This window comes from Epinephelus lanceolatus, chromosome 4 (assembly GCF_041903045.1).
Source record: "Epinephelus lanceolatus isolate andai-2023 chromosome 4, ASM4190304v1, whole genome shotgun sequence".
NCBI lineage: Eukaryota > Metazoa > Chordata > Actinopteri > Perciformes > Serranidae > Epinephelus > Epinephelus lanceolatus.
This window is the reverse complement of record NC_135737.1, coordinates 22,803,694-22,821,378: the sequence shown is the minus strand read 5'-3', so window position 1 is coordinate 22,821,378 and position 17,685 is coordinate 22,803,694. Positions and strand designations below refer to the sequence as shown.

The 17,685-nt window shown below is 40.4% G+C and overlaps 2 protein-coding genes across 2 annotated transcripts; both read left to right on the top strand.

The window, feature by feature from the left end:
* The first annotated feature begins 1,674 nt into the window (after nucleotides 1–1,674).
* On the top strand, nucleotides 1,675–6,979 carry LOC117259878 (extracellular calcium-sensing receptor-like). Its single transcript, XM_078166786.1, has 9 exons — nucleotides 1,675–1,744; nucleotides 1,901–2,066; nucleotides 2,161–2,455; nucleotides 2,658–2,744; nucleotides 2,966–3,235; nucleotides 3,681–3,956; nucleotides 4,673–4,900; nucleotides 4,994–5,117; nucleotides 6,066–6,979. Exons 1-9 carry the CDS (start codon nucleotides 1,675–1,677, stop codon nucleotides 6,977–6,979), a joined length of 2,430 nt encoding a protein of 809 aa, XP_078022912.1.
* A 3,427-nt stretch (nucleotides 6,980–10,406) lies between these two features.
* Nucleotides 10,407–16,137, top strand: LOC117259877 (extracellular calcium-sensing receptor-like). The gene is made up of 9 exons (XM_078167503.1): nucleotides 10,407–10,531; nucleotides 10,632–10,926; nucleotides 11,180–11,266; nucleotides 11,488–11,757; nucleotides 11,911–12,117; nucleotides 12,205–12,477; nucleotides 12,906–13,133; nucleotides 13,227–13,350; nucleotides 15,224–16,137. Exons 1-9 carry the CDS (start codon nucleotides 10,422–10,424, stop codon nucleotides 16,135–16,137), a joined length of 2,508 nt encoding a protein of 835 aa, XP_078023629.1. The 5' UTR covers nucleotides 10,407–10,421.
* The last annotated feature ends 1,548 nt before the right edge of the window (nucleotides 16,138–17,685 follow it).

The window sequence follows — 17,685 nt, the reverse complement described above, 5'->3', positions numbered from 1 at the left end:
GACTGATATAATGTGTAAAACTCTTCATAACAATATTCTAAAATCAACAAAGCATATGGTCACATAAATCATAACAGAATCAAATGATTTAAAAGGAAATGGAAAATGAAGGCACATTTACACATTTTACAAACTACGTTAGTTCTATGAGCACAGAGAAGCCATGTGTGGACCCTGGGGATAGACCTGAAAAAGACCTATGCCTATGTTGGACTGAATATTTATTTGTGCTTTTATATTCATTTCTTTTATTCTTTTTATATTATAGTCATTTTGCCAAGTATATACAATTAATAAAGTATATAAATTAAAAATTAAAATGAATTAAATAAAATTAAAATTAAATTAAAAATATTTTGCATTATGGCCTTTTTAAACTAACTGTAATAAAATACAATTTCAATTCCACTTACTGGTATCTGTGTTGATTTGACTATCATATATTTTATTTTCTCCCAGCAGCTCCAGTCCTTGCCTATTTGCTTATTTTGATTAATTAAACAAATAAATAAATAAAATTCAATAAAATTTTGGTTTATTTTGAAATCACATCTCTCTCTCCTTGTTCCAGTAATGAGTCTGTGTGGCCTGTCCCCAATCTCCCCCGTATCTCGCTACCTTACAGTCATTTTGCCAAACATTCCTGTCAAAGTGACCAGCAACACTTTCCATCTGTCTTTTTCCAGGTGAAACTATTGGCGAAAAAACAGTTTTACAGGTATAGCAAACTTAAAAATAAGTCTCCTCAATGAAAACTCCTGTTTGGGGCATGAGGAAGTGCATGTTTTGGGCATAATTAATGAAAAAACATTGAGATAACAATGCTGAATATCTAATTAGGTACATGCTACAATTCAAATTCTAAAATGTTTCATCCAGACTTGATTTGACCCTCTGGTCAGTGATGAGCCCCACGGTCTTCATGTTGCCCAATCCTTTTAGGTTAGGGTACATTTAAAACTGGACAATTTCAGGAAACCTGCAAAGACTACACGAGGAAGTGTTTCACTGCTGGAGAGCTGGCCTTTTCATAAACTTGAGCTGTCTATGCAGTAATAGGCTGTCTTCTATTGTTGCACATTACCAGAGAAAACAGACGTAAAAGGCTGTGGCATTTGCTTTTGCTCAAAAGCTGGGAAACCTACAACTACCAGAATGCACTGCACAGCACCAGACCAATAAACACTCCCGCTGATGGATGACATAATTCAAGCTGCCCATCTGAAAACAGTATGGTGGCAGCTGGTAACAATCTTGTATTACAGTTCAGCAGTACACTAAAAAGTTTCTGAAAACATCTTAGTGAAGAAATAGGCAACACAGTAACAGAATCTATTTACATTTCATCAACACATTGGTTTGTTCTAAAAAGGCCTTGTTGGAATTAGCCAACGCACTGCATTGTTCATCGACCTTCTTTTACTAATTCTATATACAGTGGAACTGTACTGAGCTGTTATTCATATTGCAGTATTAAAAACTTTATATTTAGACTTTTAGAGTTTCACAGTTATGTTTTCCCCTTGATGTGTATTTGGGGTTAAGAGAAAAACTCAAGATGAGCTCCAATAACAAAATAATTAGGAACTCAAAAATAAAAGTGATGAATATTAATTTACTCTTGACATTTTGTGTCTATGGAGCTAATTTGATATGTGTATGCCTTGCCCCTACATGACTGTCTGTGCCCAATGGGTGGTGCGAAACTATGACGAAAACCACCAAGGAGTTGACATATCCCTGCGTATAAAAACTATAAACTATAAAACTAAGTAACTGTGTTTGAATTGTTTCAGGGTTGTAGGGAGTACAGCAGTTATGGGGGAATTTCTGGACACAGTTTTGTTCCTGTATGTTGACCTGATCTTGATTTTGTTCCCTTCCTTCTTTTTCTTTTCAGAGTCTTCCTCTCCTTTCCCATCCTGTAAATTGCGGAGACAGTTTTACTTTAATGGGGTGCACAAGCCAGGTGATGTGATTCTAGGTGGGCTGTTTGAGGTCCACTACACATCGGTCTTCCCTGAAGAGACGTTCACCTCAGAACCACATCAGCTCATCTGCCAAGGGTAAGTTTCATTCACATGTAGCAGACAACATGCACGGATGATTTTTAGTAATGTATTACTTTTTATTGATTGATTGTGACATTTTATGTGCTAGCTTTGACACTCCAGGGTTCAGGCATGCCATGACCATGGCCTTTGCTATTGATGAGATCAACAAAAACTCCAACCTGCTACCTAATGTGACTCTGGGATACAGTCTTTATGACAACTGTGCCACACTTGTAATTGGATTCAGTGCTGCATTATCATTGGCCAGTGGTCGAGAAGAGCAGTTTCTGCCTCAAGAGACCTGTTTGGGAACCCCTCCAGTCCTGGGGATTGTGGGTGATTCCATGTCAACATTTTCTATCGCCACCTCTGATGTGATAGGTTTATTTAGATTGCCCATTGTAAGTTTGCCTTCATCAGTCTTAGCTGTGTTTTTGATGCACTGTATTTTAATGTAGGCTATAATGAATTCTAAAATGATAGGATACAACATTTGCATAAACCCTTCTTCCAATTGTTATTTTTTGAAAATGGTTAAATCATTTGAATGTTTGTACTGATTTGCATGAAAAGTGAAACCTCTGTGCATACTGTATGTTTCAGGTGAGTTATTTTGCCACATGCTCCTGCCTAAGTGATAGGGGAAGGTTTCCATCGTTCTTTAGAACAATCCCAAGTGATGCTTTCCAGGTGAAACTCTGAAGAAACAAAATATGTTACACAGAAAGAAATACTTTGCCTGCAAAGTAGCTTTCTGTATTTTCTTTGTGAACAATTGATGAAACTACATGCATTTAGGAGAAGGAGTTTTGTGGAATGGTTTAATTGTACTGTGAGATATGAATATGTTGGTTTCAAGTGAAAAATTATTCTAAACTATCCACTGATCCCTCTGCTCTCTATTAAATCAGGTGCGTGCCATGATTCAGATTCTGAAACACTTTGGCTGGACTTGGGCAGGTCTGCTGGTCAGTGATGATGATTATGGACTCCATGTTGCCCGATCCTTTCAATCAGACCTGGCTCAGTCTGGTGGAGGTTGTCTAGCCTACTCAGAGATTTTACCCTGGGGTGACAACCCAGCTGAAATAAAAAGGATTGTGGAAGTGATGAAGACATCCACAGCTCGTGTGGTCATTGTGTTTGCACATCGGATCCACATGATTCAACTTATGGAAGAGGTATCTTTCTATATCATGTTTTTGTAATATTTACATATTTCATTCTATGTTTTGTGATTCAGTCCTTCAAAGTAGACTGCATTTGCTCCACATCAGTCTGAACAATACATATATATATATATATATATATATAAAATTATGCACTTTACAGGTGGTGAGGCAGAATGTGACAGGCCTTCAGTGGATGGCCAGTGAAGCCTGGACTGCAACTACTGTTCTCCAGACTCCACGTCTCATGCCGTACCTGGGTGGCACTCTGGGCATTGCCATCCGCAGAGGAGAAATACCAGGGCTCAGGGATTTTCTGTTAAGAATACGTCCTGACCTACATGACAGTAATAATTTTGGCCATAGCATGGTAAAGTTGTATCCTTAATATCAGATCTGTAATCAGAGTAATTAATATTGTTATTTCTGTTAAGACTTTGTTTTAAATACATTTCAGGTGAGGCAGTTTTGGGAGCAGACGTTCCAGTGTAGATTTGCTTCACCTCCAGCAGGTTGGATGGAGGCTGGGGAAGAACCGTGCACTGGTGATGAAGACCTAGAGAGTGTGGAGACTGAGTTTTTGGATGTTTCTAATCTCAGGCCTGAGTACAATATTTACAAGGCTGTGTATGCCCTGGCATATGCCCTTGATGACATGCTGCAGTGTGAGCCAGGGAGAGGGCCTTTCAGTGGGCACAGCTGTGCCACTCTGCAAACATTGGAGCCGTGGCAGGTGTGATATCAGTTTACACTCCACCTGTTTAGTTTTTGATGGCAGTAGTTGGTGGATTTGAATCCCCTGATTGTCTTGAGGTTAAAATCAAGTCAAAGTAAAATTCCCATTTCTTGTGACAAATTTAATTACTTTACTTACTTTAAAGAAATTTGGAAAGTTTACATTTACATGTCTGAAGTGCAGAACATCTGAACACTAGTATGACTCAACCTTCAATCTATCACATATATAGAAAAACAGATAACTGGTTGCTCTGTGTTGTAGAGTGTAGATTAAAAAATGTATCGGGTGCTTTTGGAAAAAAGGAGGGAAATCCAAAATACTGCAAACAGGAAAAGAATCCAGGCACTCCAAAACAAAAATGAGAATGAGGAAGGAAAAATAGATTAAAAACCCTTTATTATAATGGCCAACTCATTAAAAAGCCGACATGTTTCGATCACTGTTGGTCTTCATCAGGGCTGGAGAAAAAAAAAAAAGCCTTGATGAAGACCAACAGTGATCGAAACATGTCGGCTTTTTAATGAGTTGGCCATTATAATAAAGGCTTTTTAATCTAATCTTTCCTTCCTCATTCTCATTTTTGTTATGGAGTGCCTGGATTCTTTTCCTGTTTGCTATCACATATATAATTGTTGTTTATTCATTGTTTGTTTGTTTTTTAAATTGCGTCCCCTTGTCACAGTATGTATCTATATTTTACCCCTTTGTAGCTTATGTATTACATGGAAAAGGTCAACTTCACCACACCATTTGGTGATCAAGTGTCATTTGATGAGAATGGTGATGCCTTACCAATATATGATATCATGAACTGGCTGTGGCTCCCTGATGGACAAACTAAAGTTCAGAATGTGGGAGTTGTTAAGAAGTTGGCCTCCAAAGGTGAAGAACTCACACTTGATGAAGACAAAATCTTCTGGAACTTTGAATCCAAACAGGTTACTATTTTTTTGCCTTTTTACTGTATGACACATAAAAACAGAAACAAACAGTGCAGCATAACTATGACTTTACGTTTACAACCCCTACAGCCACCCCAGTCAGTGTGCAGTGAGAGCTGTCCTCCAGGTACCCGCATGGCTAGAAAAAAGGGGCAGCCTGTGTGTTGCTTCGACTGTGTCCCTTGTTCTGAGGGAACGTTCAGCAATGAAACAGGTTGGTATCATTATATTATAAAATGTAATGTATATAATACTATAAAACTACCCCTATCTCAAGCTTTTCTGAAGTGAGTAACTCATCTTTGTTATGATCCATCTTGCCAAGCTTGGCAAGGACGTTTCATACCTGCCTAGTCTATAGTACACACACACCTATCAACCCCTGCAAATCTCCAGTAAAGGAGAAGTGGGTGAGGGCCTCACCTTAGAGAAAGTGGTCTTAGCCAGTGGCACACAGCACTGTCTCCATTCATGAACACAATAATTGCTGTGATGATGTCAAGAAAGCGTGCATCACCTGCTATGGCCGTTTTGGTTAACATATTTAATGCCCATTGTGGCCACCAAATCTCAGTGCATATATCTACTCTCTAGGCATGGTGTCTGTTTCCCCCTACAATCTCCATACAGGAGAAAATAGAAAATTAAGACATGATGATGTCAGAAGACAAACATTACCTGACACATAGCATCCTTGATTGCATGTTCTCCCTGTGTCAGCAAGGGTTTTGTCTAGGTACTCTGGCTTCCTCCCACAGTCCAAAGACATGCAGGCTAGGTTAATTAGTGACTTTCAATTGGCCGTAGGATGAATATGAGCATGAATGGTTGTCTGTCTCTATGTGTTAGTCCTGTGATAGTCTGACGATCTGTCCAGGGTGTACCCCGTCTCTCGCCCAGTGTCAGCTGGGACAGGCCCCGGCCTTCCCCGTTACCCCATACAAAAAATGATGAATTGGAGGAAAGTATTAAAGGGTGAAGCCTGTGTGAGATAGAACCTTTGTGTGTGTATTCCAATTTACATTCTACACAGGCTAATGATAGATGTGTAGTGACAGGGACACAAATGTGTAAAATCAGTCATGCTACATTGCAAAAGAAGGTAAGAGTTGTAAAATATCGCTGAAACAAAGAGAATCTCTTCTTGTTCTTCTCTTCTTAGACTCCATGGAGTGCACCAGTTGTCCAGAGGATTTCTGGTCCAGCCCCCAGGGTGACCACTGTGTTCCTAAGGAAACAGAGTTCCTCTCCTATCATGAGCCTCTGGGTATCTGCCTGACAACTGCCTCATTGCTGGGCACATTTGTCTGTGCTGTTGTCCTGGCCATCTTCATCTATCATCGCAGTACACCTATGGTACGTGCCAACAATTCAGAACTGAGTTTCCTGCTCTTGGTGTCACTTAAATTATGTTTCCTGTGTTCTCTGCTGTTTATTGGACGTCCCAGGCTGTGGACATGCCAACTGAGACATGCAGGATTTGGGATCAGCTTTGTGCTTTCTGTTTCTTGTATTTTGGTAAAAACTGTGGTGGTTCTGGCTGTGTTCAAGACCTCCAAGCCAGGAGGTGGGGCCAGTCTGAAATGGTTTGGTCCTTTGCAGCAGAGAGGAACAGTTATGGTTCTTACATCTCTTCAGGGTGCAATCTGCACTGCTTGGCTTGTCTCTTCCTCACCAGCTCCTCATAAAAACACTCAATACCACAATGACAAGATAGTTTATGAGTGTGTAGTTGGGTCCACCGTTGGTTTTGGAGTGTTACTGGGCTATATTGGCTTATTGGCCATCCTCAGCTTCCTGTTAGCCTTTTTGGCAAGGAATCTTCCAGATAACTTTAATGAGGCCAAACTCATCACTTTCAGCATGCTGATCTTCTGTGCAGTGTGGGTGGCCTTTGTCCCTGCTTATGTCAACTCCCCAGGAAAATATGCAGATGCAGTGGAGGTATTTGCCATCTTGGCCTCAAGTTTTGGCCTGCTGGTTGCTCTGTTTGGACCCAAATGTTACATAATCCTGGTGAGACCAGAGAGGAACACAAAGAAAGCAATCATGGGTCGAGGAACCCCCAAGACATAATGATGAATTGTGATGCTGTCTGTATTTTACAGTCCTTCACAAGCCTAAAACAATAGCTTTCTTTTGACCTTTAAAGTTTCTTTATATGAATAAAAAATCAAAACAAAATGGAAATAAATAAAGCTATAAATAAATAACTGAATCCACCAATTCTGCCTTTCTTTATCGTAACTGTTTCCTGGTATTTGAGAGAAGTACAAAATGTCCGTCAATGTCTAGCTGTGAGGTAGTTGTATTACTTTCTGTTGACTCAAAACATCGCATACTTTTATTGCAAATGACAGAGGCTTGGCACCACCATCTCACTCACCCTTTTATTGGGTGTGAATTCTGGAGGCATTCAGAAACTAGGATTTTCTTTCTAAACTTTCATTATTATTATTCTGTACTGCTTTACGTTTTCCTTTTTTTTCTTTTTTTTTTCAACTTAACTCCCTCTATATTTTTCAACCTAGAGTCCTCATTCAAACATCAAAATGTTGATCTCAATTAGAACATTATTGCTGTTGCATTTATCATACCTTTCAAGCTTTCAGAAATATTCAGCATTTTTCAGGATTTTTTTTTCCTATTCTAATTAATGGAGGGAATATTCAAATTACTCACAAATTTGCATTTTTTCCACTATCCACACACTCATACATGTACAAAGAAACTCTATTCAGATATTAAACTGTTCCACATCTTTTATACATTCGGGGTGTTATTCAAATGTCAAATCCCATTAAAACATTTTAAATATTCAACCCTCTTTGAAGCTTAGTAAAAACAACCTCCGATTTTTGTTTGATTCATTGTATTTTGTACAGTGTGTATGTGACAGACTTTGAAGTTTTAAAATCTTGTGAAAAAAAGAAATGTTAAACTTGCTCTTGGTCCCACAATTTTCAGTATTCATGCATCATTTAGGTCAAGATGTTGAAAATTTTTGCTGGTCACAAATATGTAATGATGGACTCAAACACACCTACACTTGGCACTGTGAATCTGAAAGTGACAGCCATGTGCACTACCTTATATTGTGTGGGGTCTACACATATTCAGGTATGCATACCTTGATTGACTGGCTAAATTTGTGCAAATCTCAGGGGGTGAATGCGTGCTTGTGATTTGCGGAAAGCATTACCTATATTGTCATTTAGTTTTAGATAAAACTACAATATAGAAAATGAAGGTTACAATATTGTAACCCTAGTTCTATCAGCACGGGCAAAGCCCTCGACTGGACTCTGTGGGTAATATTACTCCTCCAATCGTGAGCATGCAGTCGCATACTGAAGAAAGCATAAAAGTAGCCCGCCAATCAGGATGTGCTTACCTGACAACATGCAGAGCCCACAGTATATATGGAAGTGGATTTCCTGCACCAGACATCCTACATCCTCTTCAATGAGTGGTATAGGAGCAACAGGGCCCATAGGTAGAGGGCTCCACCTGTGCTAATGCAACTAATGTCACAATATCATAAACTTTGTTCTATCTCACACAGTCTCAGCCCTCTACGGGACTTTTTGGGTACAGTGGGAGCCTGATGAATAACATAATCCCAGCCACACTGATCCTGACCAGCTAAACATTCTCCTATCAAGTTTGTTTTTATAGATCATAACTTTTGCATGGGAAGTAGCGTACGCCTCCTACAGGCCTTGTTATGTGCATACACAATTGTTATAAATGAGACTTCTGGTCCGTTTGTTTGGAAAGAAAGAGACCAGTGGCCAGTGGCCTAGCACCTGCTAATAATTAGATTACACTACAATCAAATCTTTTGGGGTACTGACATTTTTTAGGTTACCAGATAAATCCCAGTTCTCTGAGGTTTGTATGATGTATCTCTGGAAGGCAAGTGCCTTCTGGCATGACTAATCCCGGAAGCTCCACTACTACCACATCTGTCAGGTGACAGACCAATCACTTGAATTGCACAAGCAGGCCAGTCTCTAACAACCCTAAACATGGCAAAAAGTTCAGTGTGGTGAGATACCTGACTCAGAGAACTACGGCTACCCTGGTGAGCAAATGTTCTCTTTGAAACCTCCCTCAGTACTTCACAATGGGAGATATGACCCAATCCTAAATTGCATATTTCCGAAGCCAATAATGCATCAAAACTGAGAGGACCAACACCATGAACCCTAGTCATGGACTTATAGCGACATGCCTATGAAGAACTCACACTGAGGACTAAATGCATTAGGGAAGGTAGTGTCACCAGCTGTAAAACCAAATAATTGTATCTGAATGCCAGTCAGTTGGAGTTGGAGAGTTTGGCGCATGTCCTTATTAGCATACTGCAGTTCTTGCTAGTGATATGCATAAAGAAAGCAACAATGTTGTGTTTAGGAATGCAGACTTTCATAAAGGGGCCAGCCTTGCCCTTGCAACTCATGTGATTGACCTGTCCCATGAAAAACGTGGTGGTAGTTGGGCTGCTGTGATCTCTCATGCCAGACCAGACATTGTATAGTAAGGCAACATAAATGGGGGTTGCGGGGGGGACTGACACATAGAGACAGAAAACCATTCACACTCCCATCCACATCTACGGGCAATTTAGAGTCACCAGTTAACCTAACCTGCATGTCTTTGGACTGTGGAAGGAAGCTGGACTACCCAGAAAAAAACCCACACTGACACAGGAAGAACATACAAACTCAGCAAAGAGGGGCTCCCCCACCCTGGATTTGAACCAGGAACCCCTTTGCTTTGAGGGGACAGTGCTAACCACTAGCCTTCCACTAGCCACCTTCTCTTAAGTTTACACAAGAAAATAAATCATATTTATAATGCTAGATAAAAATATTTCCCACACAACAATGCACACACACAATAAAATGTATACAAAAAATGAATGTTATTTTGTCATAAATTTAGAAACGGTACTCATAGTGTGAACATAATTGTTGCCATTGCTGTATTGCTTTGCTCTTGTTCGTCTATTATCTCAACTGTGTTTACAGAGTTTTCCCTTTACTTTGCACATTTGAGGTAAAAACATGATTTATCTGTCACTCTGCTCAGCATAATTCTTTACATTTGACAGACAGAAACTCAAGGTGAGCTCCAGCTTCGCCAATAAAAATTGATTTAAGACCTCAAACATATGAGTAATTAATAGAAAATAAATGTAATTATGACATTCTCTGTCTGTTGAGCTAATTTAAGATGTATATGCCCTGCCTCTCTGAGCCCTGATGGGTGGTGTTAAATTATGACAAAAAGCACCAAAGGAGATGACATAGGCTATAAAATTAAGCAACCATGTTTGAAGCTCAGTAACAGGGGTGTAGAGATGAGGGCAGTTATGGGGGCAGTTCTCAACACATTTTTGTTATTATATGTCGACCTGATCTTGATTTTGTCCTCTTCCTCCATTTTCTCGACAAAGGCTTCCTCTCTTTTCTCATCTTGTAAATTGAGGAGACAGTTTTATTTTAATGGGATGCACAAGCCAGGTGATGTGATGCTGGGTGGGCTGTTTGAGGTCCACTATACCTCAGTCTTACCTGAGCTGACGTTCACCTCAGAACCACATCAGCTCATCTGCCAAGGGTAAGTTTCACACACATAGCACACAATGTGCACAATGGATAATTGATAATGTACTTTTTGCATAATATTTTGTGGTTGATAGTGACATTTGTTGTGCTAGCTTTGACCCTCCAGGGTTCAGGCATGCCATGACCATGGCCTTTGCTATTGATGAGATCAACAAAAACTCCAACCTGCTACCTAATGTGACTCTGGGATACAGTCTTTATGACAACTGTGCCACACTTGTAATTGGATTCAGTGCTGCATTATCATTGGCCAGTGGTCGAGAAGAGCAGTTTCTGCTCGAGGAGACTTGTTTGGGAACCCCTCCAGTCCTGGGGATTGTGGGTGATACCATCTCAACATCTTCTATTGCCACCTCTGATGTGATAGGTTTATTCAAACTGCCCATTGTAAGTTTGCTTTCATCTGTCTTAGCTTTGTTTTTGATGTGCCGTATTTGAATGTAGGCTAGTTCAAATTTTAAAATAACAGGATAGACCATATACATAAAATCTTTCATCCTGTTTCTCCATCAAGCTTTGATTTGTTTTCAAGTTGGGTTTTTATTTTAGATGATTTAAATGTTTTCATTGGTGAGATCATTTGAATGTTTGTACTGATTTGCATGAGAAGTAAAACCTCTGTGCATACTGTATGTTTCAGGTGAGTTACTTTGCCACATGCTCCTGCCTAAGTGATAGGGGAAGGTTTCCATCGTTCTTTAGAACAATCCCAAGTGATGCTTTCCAGGTGAAACTCTGAAGAAACAAAATATGTTACACAGAAAGAAATACTTTGCCTGCAAAGTAGCTTTCTGTATTTTCTTTGTGAACAATTGATGAAACTACATGCATTTAGGAGAAGGAGTTTTGTGGAATGGTTTAATTGTACTGTGAGATATGAATATGTTGGTTTCAAGTGAAAAATTATTCTAAACTATCCACTGATCCCTCTGCTCTCTATTAAATCAGGTGCGTGCCATGATTCAGATTCTGAAACACTTTGGCTGGACTTGGGCAGGTCTGCTGGTCAGTGATGATGATTATGGACTCCATGTTGCCCGATCCTTTCAATCAGACCTGGCTCAGTCTGGTGGAGGTTGTCTAGCCTATTCAGAGATTTTACCCTGGGGTGACAACCCAGCTGAAATAAAAAGGATTGTGGAAGTGATGAAGACATCCACAGCTCGTGTGGTCATTGTGTTTGCACATCGGATCCACATGATTCAACTTATGGAAGAGGTATCTTTCTATATCATGTTTTTATAATATTTACATATTTCATTCTATGTTTTGTGATTCAGTCCTTCAAAGTAGACTGCATTTGCTCCACATCAGTCTGAACAATATATATATATATATATATATATATATATATAATAATGCAATGCACAGGTGGTGAGGCAGAATGTGACAGGCCTTCAGTGGATGGCCAGTGAAGCCTGGACTGCATCTCCTGTTCTCCAGACTCCACGTCTCATGCCATACCTGGGTGGCACTCTGGGCATTGCCATCCGCAGAGGAGAAATACCAGGGCTCAGGGAATTTCTGTTAAGAATACGTCCAGACCTACATGGCAATAACGATTTTGGCCATAGCATGGTAAAGTTGTAGCCTTAAAATCACATCTGTAATCACAATAATTAGTATTGTTATTTCTGTTAAGACTTTGTTTTAAATACATTTCAGGTGAGGCAGTTTTGGGAGCAGACGTTCCAGTGTAGATTTGCTCCGCAGCCAGCAGATTGGGTAGAGGCTGGGGGAGACCTATGCACTGGTGATGAAGACCTAGAGAGTGTGACTGAGTTTTTGGATGTTTCTAATCTCAGGCCTGAGTACAATATTTACAAGGCTGTGTATGCCCTGGCATATGCCCTTGATGACATGCTGCAGTGTGAGCCAGGGAGAGGGCCCTTCAGTAGGCACAGCTGTGCCACTTTGCAAACATTGGAGCCGTGGCAGGTGTGATACCAGTTTACACTCCACCTGTTTAGTTTTTGAAAAAAAAAAAAAGAAAAAAAAAAAAACCTGTTGCATCCAGAGGTAATACTGAAGTAGATTGTCGAAAAATAGAAAATAAATTAATATGGCTGTGTTTGGTCAATTTGAATCCCCTGACTGTCTTGAGGATAAAATCAAAACAAATTAAAATTTCCCTTATTTCTCGTGACAGATTTAATTACTTTATTGCAACAATGGTTAACGAAATTTAGAAAGGTGTGCAGAACATTTGAAAACTAGTATGATTCAATCCTCAATCTATCACACAGAACATCTGAAACATATTCACAATCAACAATATATATAAATTCTTTGTTGTTGTTTATTTGTTTTGTTTTGTTTTTTATTGCGTCCCCTTGTCTCAAATTATCTATATTTCATCCCTTTAGCTTGTGTATTACATGGAAAAGGTCAACTTCACCACACCATTTGGTGATCAAGTGTCATTTGATGAGAATGGTGATGCCTTACCAATATATGATATCATGAACTGGCTGTGGCTCCCTGATGGACGAACTAAAGTTCAGAGTGTGGGGGTTGTTAAGAAGTTGGCCTCCAAAGGTGAAGAACTCACACTTGATGAAGACAAAATCTTCTGGAACTTTGAATCCAAACAGGTTACTATTTTTTTGCCTTTTTACTGTATGACACATAAAAACAGAAACAAACAGTGCAGCATAACTATGACTTTACATTTACAACCCCTACAGCCACCCCAGTCAGTGTGCAGTGAGAGCTGTCCTCCAGGTACCCGCATGGCTAGAAAAAAGGGGCAGCCTATGTGTTGTTTCGACTGTGTCCCTTGTTCTGAGGGAAAGTTCAGCAATGAAACAGGTTGGTATATTATAAAATGTAATGTATAATATTATAAATCTACATGTTATGAAGTGGAAATTGAATCCAATTCAGACATATTCCTCTTCTTGGTGCCTTGGTAATGTAGACCAAAAAAACACATTCCTACTGCACTGCAGAATCACAGTTTACCTCCTGGCATTGGTGGTCCATCTGACATAATGAAGGTTATGATATTGTAACCCTAGTTCTGTTAACTCAGGCGGACCCCTCCACAAGTCTCTATGAGTCTAATCACGAGCACACATTCACAAACTGTCAAGCCTAAAAGTAGCCCGCCAATCAGGACATACTTATCCAAATATGTCCAGAACCCACAGTATATAAGGAGGCAGATTCCCGCTGTCAAACATCCTACACCATATTTAACCAGCGGCTTAGGAGCCACAGGGCCCAAACATACAGGGCTCCACCTGGCTAATAGAACTAGGGTTACAATATCGAATGCTCTGTCGCAACAAAGCATCGAACGAGCCACACTTAAACCTGGCCAGCTAAGGGAAAGTCCCCTACTACTTCTTTATAACCTAGGCTGCCACAATAGAGAAGTGGTAAGTAAGTAACAAAAGTGAGTGGGGCCTCAGATTAACTTTGCAGGGGTCAAAAGACAGGCAGTAGACATCCTGACCATAACACTGTCGTACATATATCCTCGACACTCACCCTGCTGAAAAAGAACGCAGACACTGCCATACCACATGTGGAGCACGTGCAGACCACAGTGGAAGAGTCCCTGGCTGCCTGTAGACTTGGGAAGTGCACTCATAAAGCCATCTCACAAGGCATTTCTTGGACATGATCTTGCCGGCAACACCATCACCAAAGCACGCAAACAGCTGTTCAGTTCGTCTGATGGGAGCCATATTTCAAATGTATGGGAATATGCTTGTTTGGTAGAGACCCCAGCAAAAATCATATCATATAAAATTTTACAGTGAAAAAAGAAGTTATAATATAGACTGTCAATGCATCTGAACGTTACAGTGGTGCAGTGGTTAGCCTTATCACCTCACAGCAAAGGATTTCTGATTTGAACCTGGGGTGAGGATTCGAACCCTTCTGTGCAGAAGTTGCATGTTGTCCCCATGTCAGCATGGGTGGCAAGGAAGATTCATACCTGCCCAGGGCATAGCATGTACACACTTTTCAACTCCAACCAATCTCCAGTAAAGGAGAAGTTGGTGAGGGGCTCACCTTATCACATACACATCTACTCCCCAGGCATGATGTCTATTTCCCCCTACAATCCATACAGGTGACTAGAGAAAATTAAGACTCTTTGTCCATTCATGAACACTGTATGACCATGTGGCATTATGATGTCAGAAGACACAATTCATCTCATCATTCTCCCCTTGTCAGCATGGGTTTTCTCTGACTACTCCGGCTTCCTCCCACAGTCCAAAGACAGGCTAGGTGAACTGGTGACTATAGATTGGCTGTAGGTGTAAGTGTGAGCATGAATGTCTCTATGTATTAGCCCTATGAAAGTCTGGCGACCTGTCCAGGGTATACCCTGCCTCTCGCCCAGTGTCAACTGAGATAGGCTCAAGCCCCCTGCGACCCCTAACAGGATAAGCAGTCACAGGAATTTTTTTTTTTTTTTTCCATATTGTGCAAAAAAATTGGAGGAAAGTATTATGCATAGAGTCCAGTAGAGGGTGGAGCCTGTGTGAGATAAAACCTTTGTGTGTATATTTCCATTGACATTCTACACAGGCTAATGATAGATGTGTAGTGACTGGGACCACAACAAATGTATAAAATTGGTCATGCTAAGTTGTGACAGAAGGTAACAATTGTAAAATATTGCAGAAACAAAGAGAATCTCTTCTTGTTCTTCTCTTCTTAGACTCCATGGAGTGCACCAGTTGTCCAGCGGACTTCTGGTCCAGTGCCCAGAGTGATCACTGTGTTCCTAAGGAAACAGAGTTCCTGTCCTATAATGAGCCTCTGGGTATCTGCCTGACAACCGCCTCATTGCTGGGCACATTTGTCTGTGCTGTTGTCCTGGCAATCTTCATCTATCATCGCAGTACACCTATGGTACGTGCCAACAATTCAGAACTGAGTTTCCTGCTCTTGGTGTCACTTAAATTATGTTTCCTTTGCTCACTGCTGTTTATTGGACGTCCCAGGCTGTGGACATGCCAACTGAGACATGCAGGATTTGGGATCAGCTTTGTGCTTTCTGTTTCTTGTATTTTGGTAAAAACTGTGGTGGTTCTGGCTGTGTTCAAGGCCTCCAAGCAAGGAGGTGGGGCCAGCCTGAAATGGTTTGGTCCTTTGCAGCAGAGAGGAACAGTTATGGTTCTTACATCTCTTCAGGGTGCAATCTGCACTGCTTGGCTTGTCTCTTCCTCACCAGCTCCTCATAAAAACACTCAATACCACAATGACAAGATAGTTTATGAGTGTGTAGTTGGGTCCACCATTGGTTTTGGAGTGCTACTGGGCTATATTGGCTTACTGGCTATCCTCAGCTTCCTGTTAGCATTCTTGGCAAGGAATCTTCCAGATAACTTTAATGAGGCCAAACTCATTACTTTCAGCATGCTGATCTTCTGTGCAGTGTGGGTGGCCTTTGTCCCTGCTTATGTCAACTCCCCAGGAAAATATGCAGATGCAGTTGAGGTATTTGCCATCCTGGCCTCAAGTTTTGGCCTGCTGGTTGCTCTGTTTGGACCCAAATGTTACATAATCCTGGTGAGACCAGAGAGGAACACAAAGAAAGCAATCATGGGTCGAGGAACCCCCAAGACATAAAGCAAAACTTATGATGCTGTCTGTATTTTACAGTCCTTTACAAGCCTAAAACAATAGCTTTCTTTTGACCTTTAAAGTTTCTTTATAGGAATAAAAAATCAAAACAAAATGGAAATAAATAAAGCTATAAATAAATAACTGAGTCCACCAATTCTGCCTTTCTTTTTCGTGTTATGTACTGTTTCCTGGTATTTGAGTACAAAATGTCCATCTAGCTGTGAGGTAGTTGTATTACTTTCTGTTGACTCAAAACATCACATACTTTTATTCCAAATGACAGAGGCTTGGCACCACCATCTCACTCACCTTTTTAGTGGGTGTGAATTCTAGAAGCATTCACAAACTAGGATCTTCTTAAAAACCTTCATTATTATTATTGCTGCTTTATTTTTACTTTTATTCAACTTAAATCCTTCCATATTTTTCAACAGAGTCTTCATTCAAAATGTTAATCTCAATTAGAACACTATTGCTATTACTTTTATCATATTTTTCAAGCTTTCAGAAATATTCAGTGTTTTTCAGGATCATTTTCCTTTTCAAATTTATGGAGGAAACATTTAAATTTGACACAATTTCATGCATTTTTCACCACTATTCACTCACTCATCCAATCACAAGCAAGCATTTGCACATTGAGAAAAGCATAAAGGTAGCCCACTAATCAGGATGTGCTTACCCGACTATGTGCAGACCCCACAGTATATATAGCGACAGGGCCCCTAATTAGAGGGCTCTACCTGTGCTAATAGAACTAGGGTCAGGGGCGAAAATCCCATTTCATAGTTGGGGGGGACAATAAACAGTAAAATTTTAGAGAGTAATTCCAGGGGGGGACAAGGAAAAAAAGTTGTAGCCTGTCTTTTATACAACATCTTTTTCCGCAATTTGACGCTTTAATCTTTTCTCTATCTCTCCAACAGGCAGGCATAGGACCTTTCTTAGCACTGGCTGAGTCCACCTGCACATGTCCAGATTTAAAACAAAATGATTGAAATCAAATTAACATGTACACAACGACAACAGTCAGGTGCGCCGTGCTGTCCAAGGTGCTGAGTGTGTCTGGAGCAGAGCAGGTCTCTGTCTCCCCGTGCGCAGTAGTGTGAATATTAATGCTATTAAGTAAACGGAGAAAACATGTCATTGTTTAATAGCAGCAAAACAATAAGGCTTCATTCATCAAAGACTGAAACTCGATCTCTCTCCTTCTCTCCCTCTTTATCATCTGGCTCAGGTGTGTGGAATGGATCCTTCGCCTCTTGCTGGCTGCAGGAGCAAACCGTTTTGTTTGTTTTTTTCGTTTTTTTGCCGGCAGTGAGATAAACATTTCCTGCAATTAAACTGGTGAATGGTTTATAAACAGTGTGCTGTGAGATCTGCCGCTGCGCACCTCAAAACCGTGCGTAATAATCGCGCGTAATGGCTGCTCCTCATCAGTTAAACTGCACGTCTGTCATTTTTGTCTCACTGACAGGTGGAGAGCCTACAGATATTAACTATGAGCTGCTCCGTCACTGACTGCTCTTGTCCTGTCCTCTCCCTCTTCTT

Bases quoted from the DNA above. Each gene is read 5' to 3' on its own strand.
- LOC117259877 (XM_078167503.1), top strand. From the start codon at position 10,422: ATGCACAAGCCAGGTGATGTGATGCTGGGTGGGCTGTTTGAGGTCCAC. The intron at 10,532-10,631 runs GTAAGTTTCACA...TTGTTGTGCTAG, and splicing joins CATCAGCTCATCTGCCAAGG to CTTTGACCCTCCAGGGTTCA. The intron at 13,351-15,223 runs GTTGGTATATTA...TTCTCTTCTTAG, and splicing joins AAAGTTCAGCAATGAAACAG to ACTCCATGGAGTGCACCAGT.
- LOC117259878 (XM_078166786.1), top strand. From the start codon at position 1,675: ATGACTGTCTGTGCCCAATGGGTGGTGCGAAACTATGACGAAAACCAC. The intron at 2,456-2,657 runs GTAAGTTTGCCT...TGTATGTTTCAG, and splicing joins GTTTATTTAGATTGCCCATT to GTGAGTTATTTTGCCACATG. The intron at 5,118-6,065 runs GTTGGTATCATT...TTCTCTTCTTAG, and splicing joins AACGTTCAGCAATGAAACAG to ACTCCATGGAGTGCACCAGT.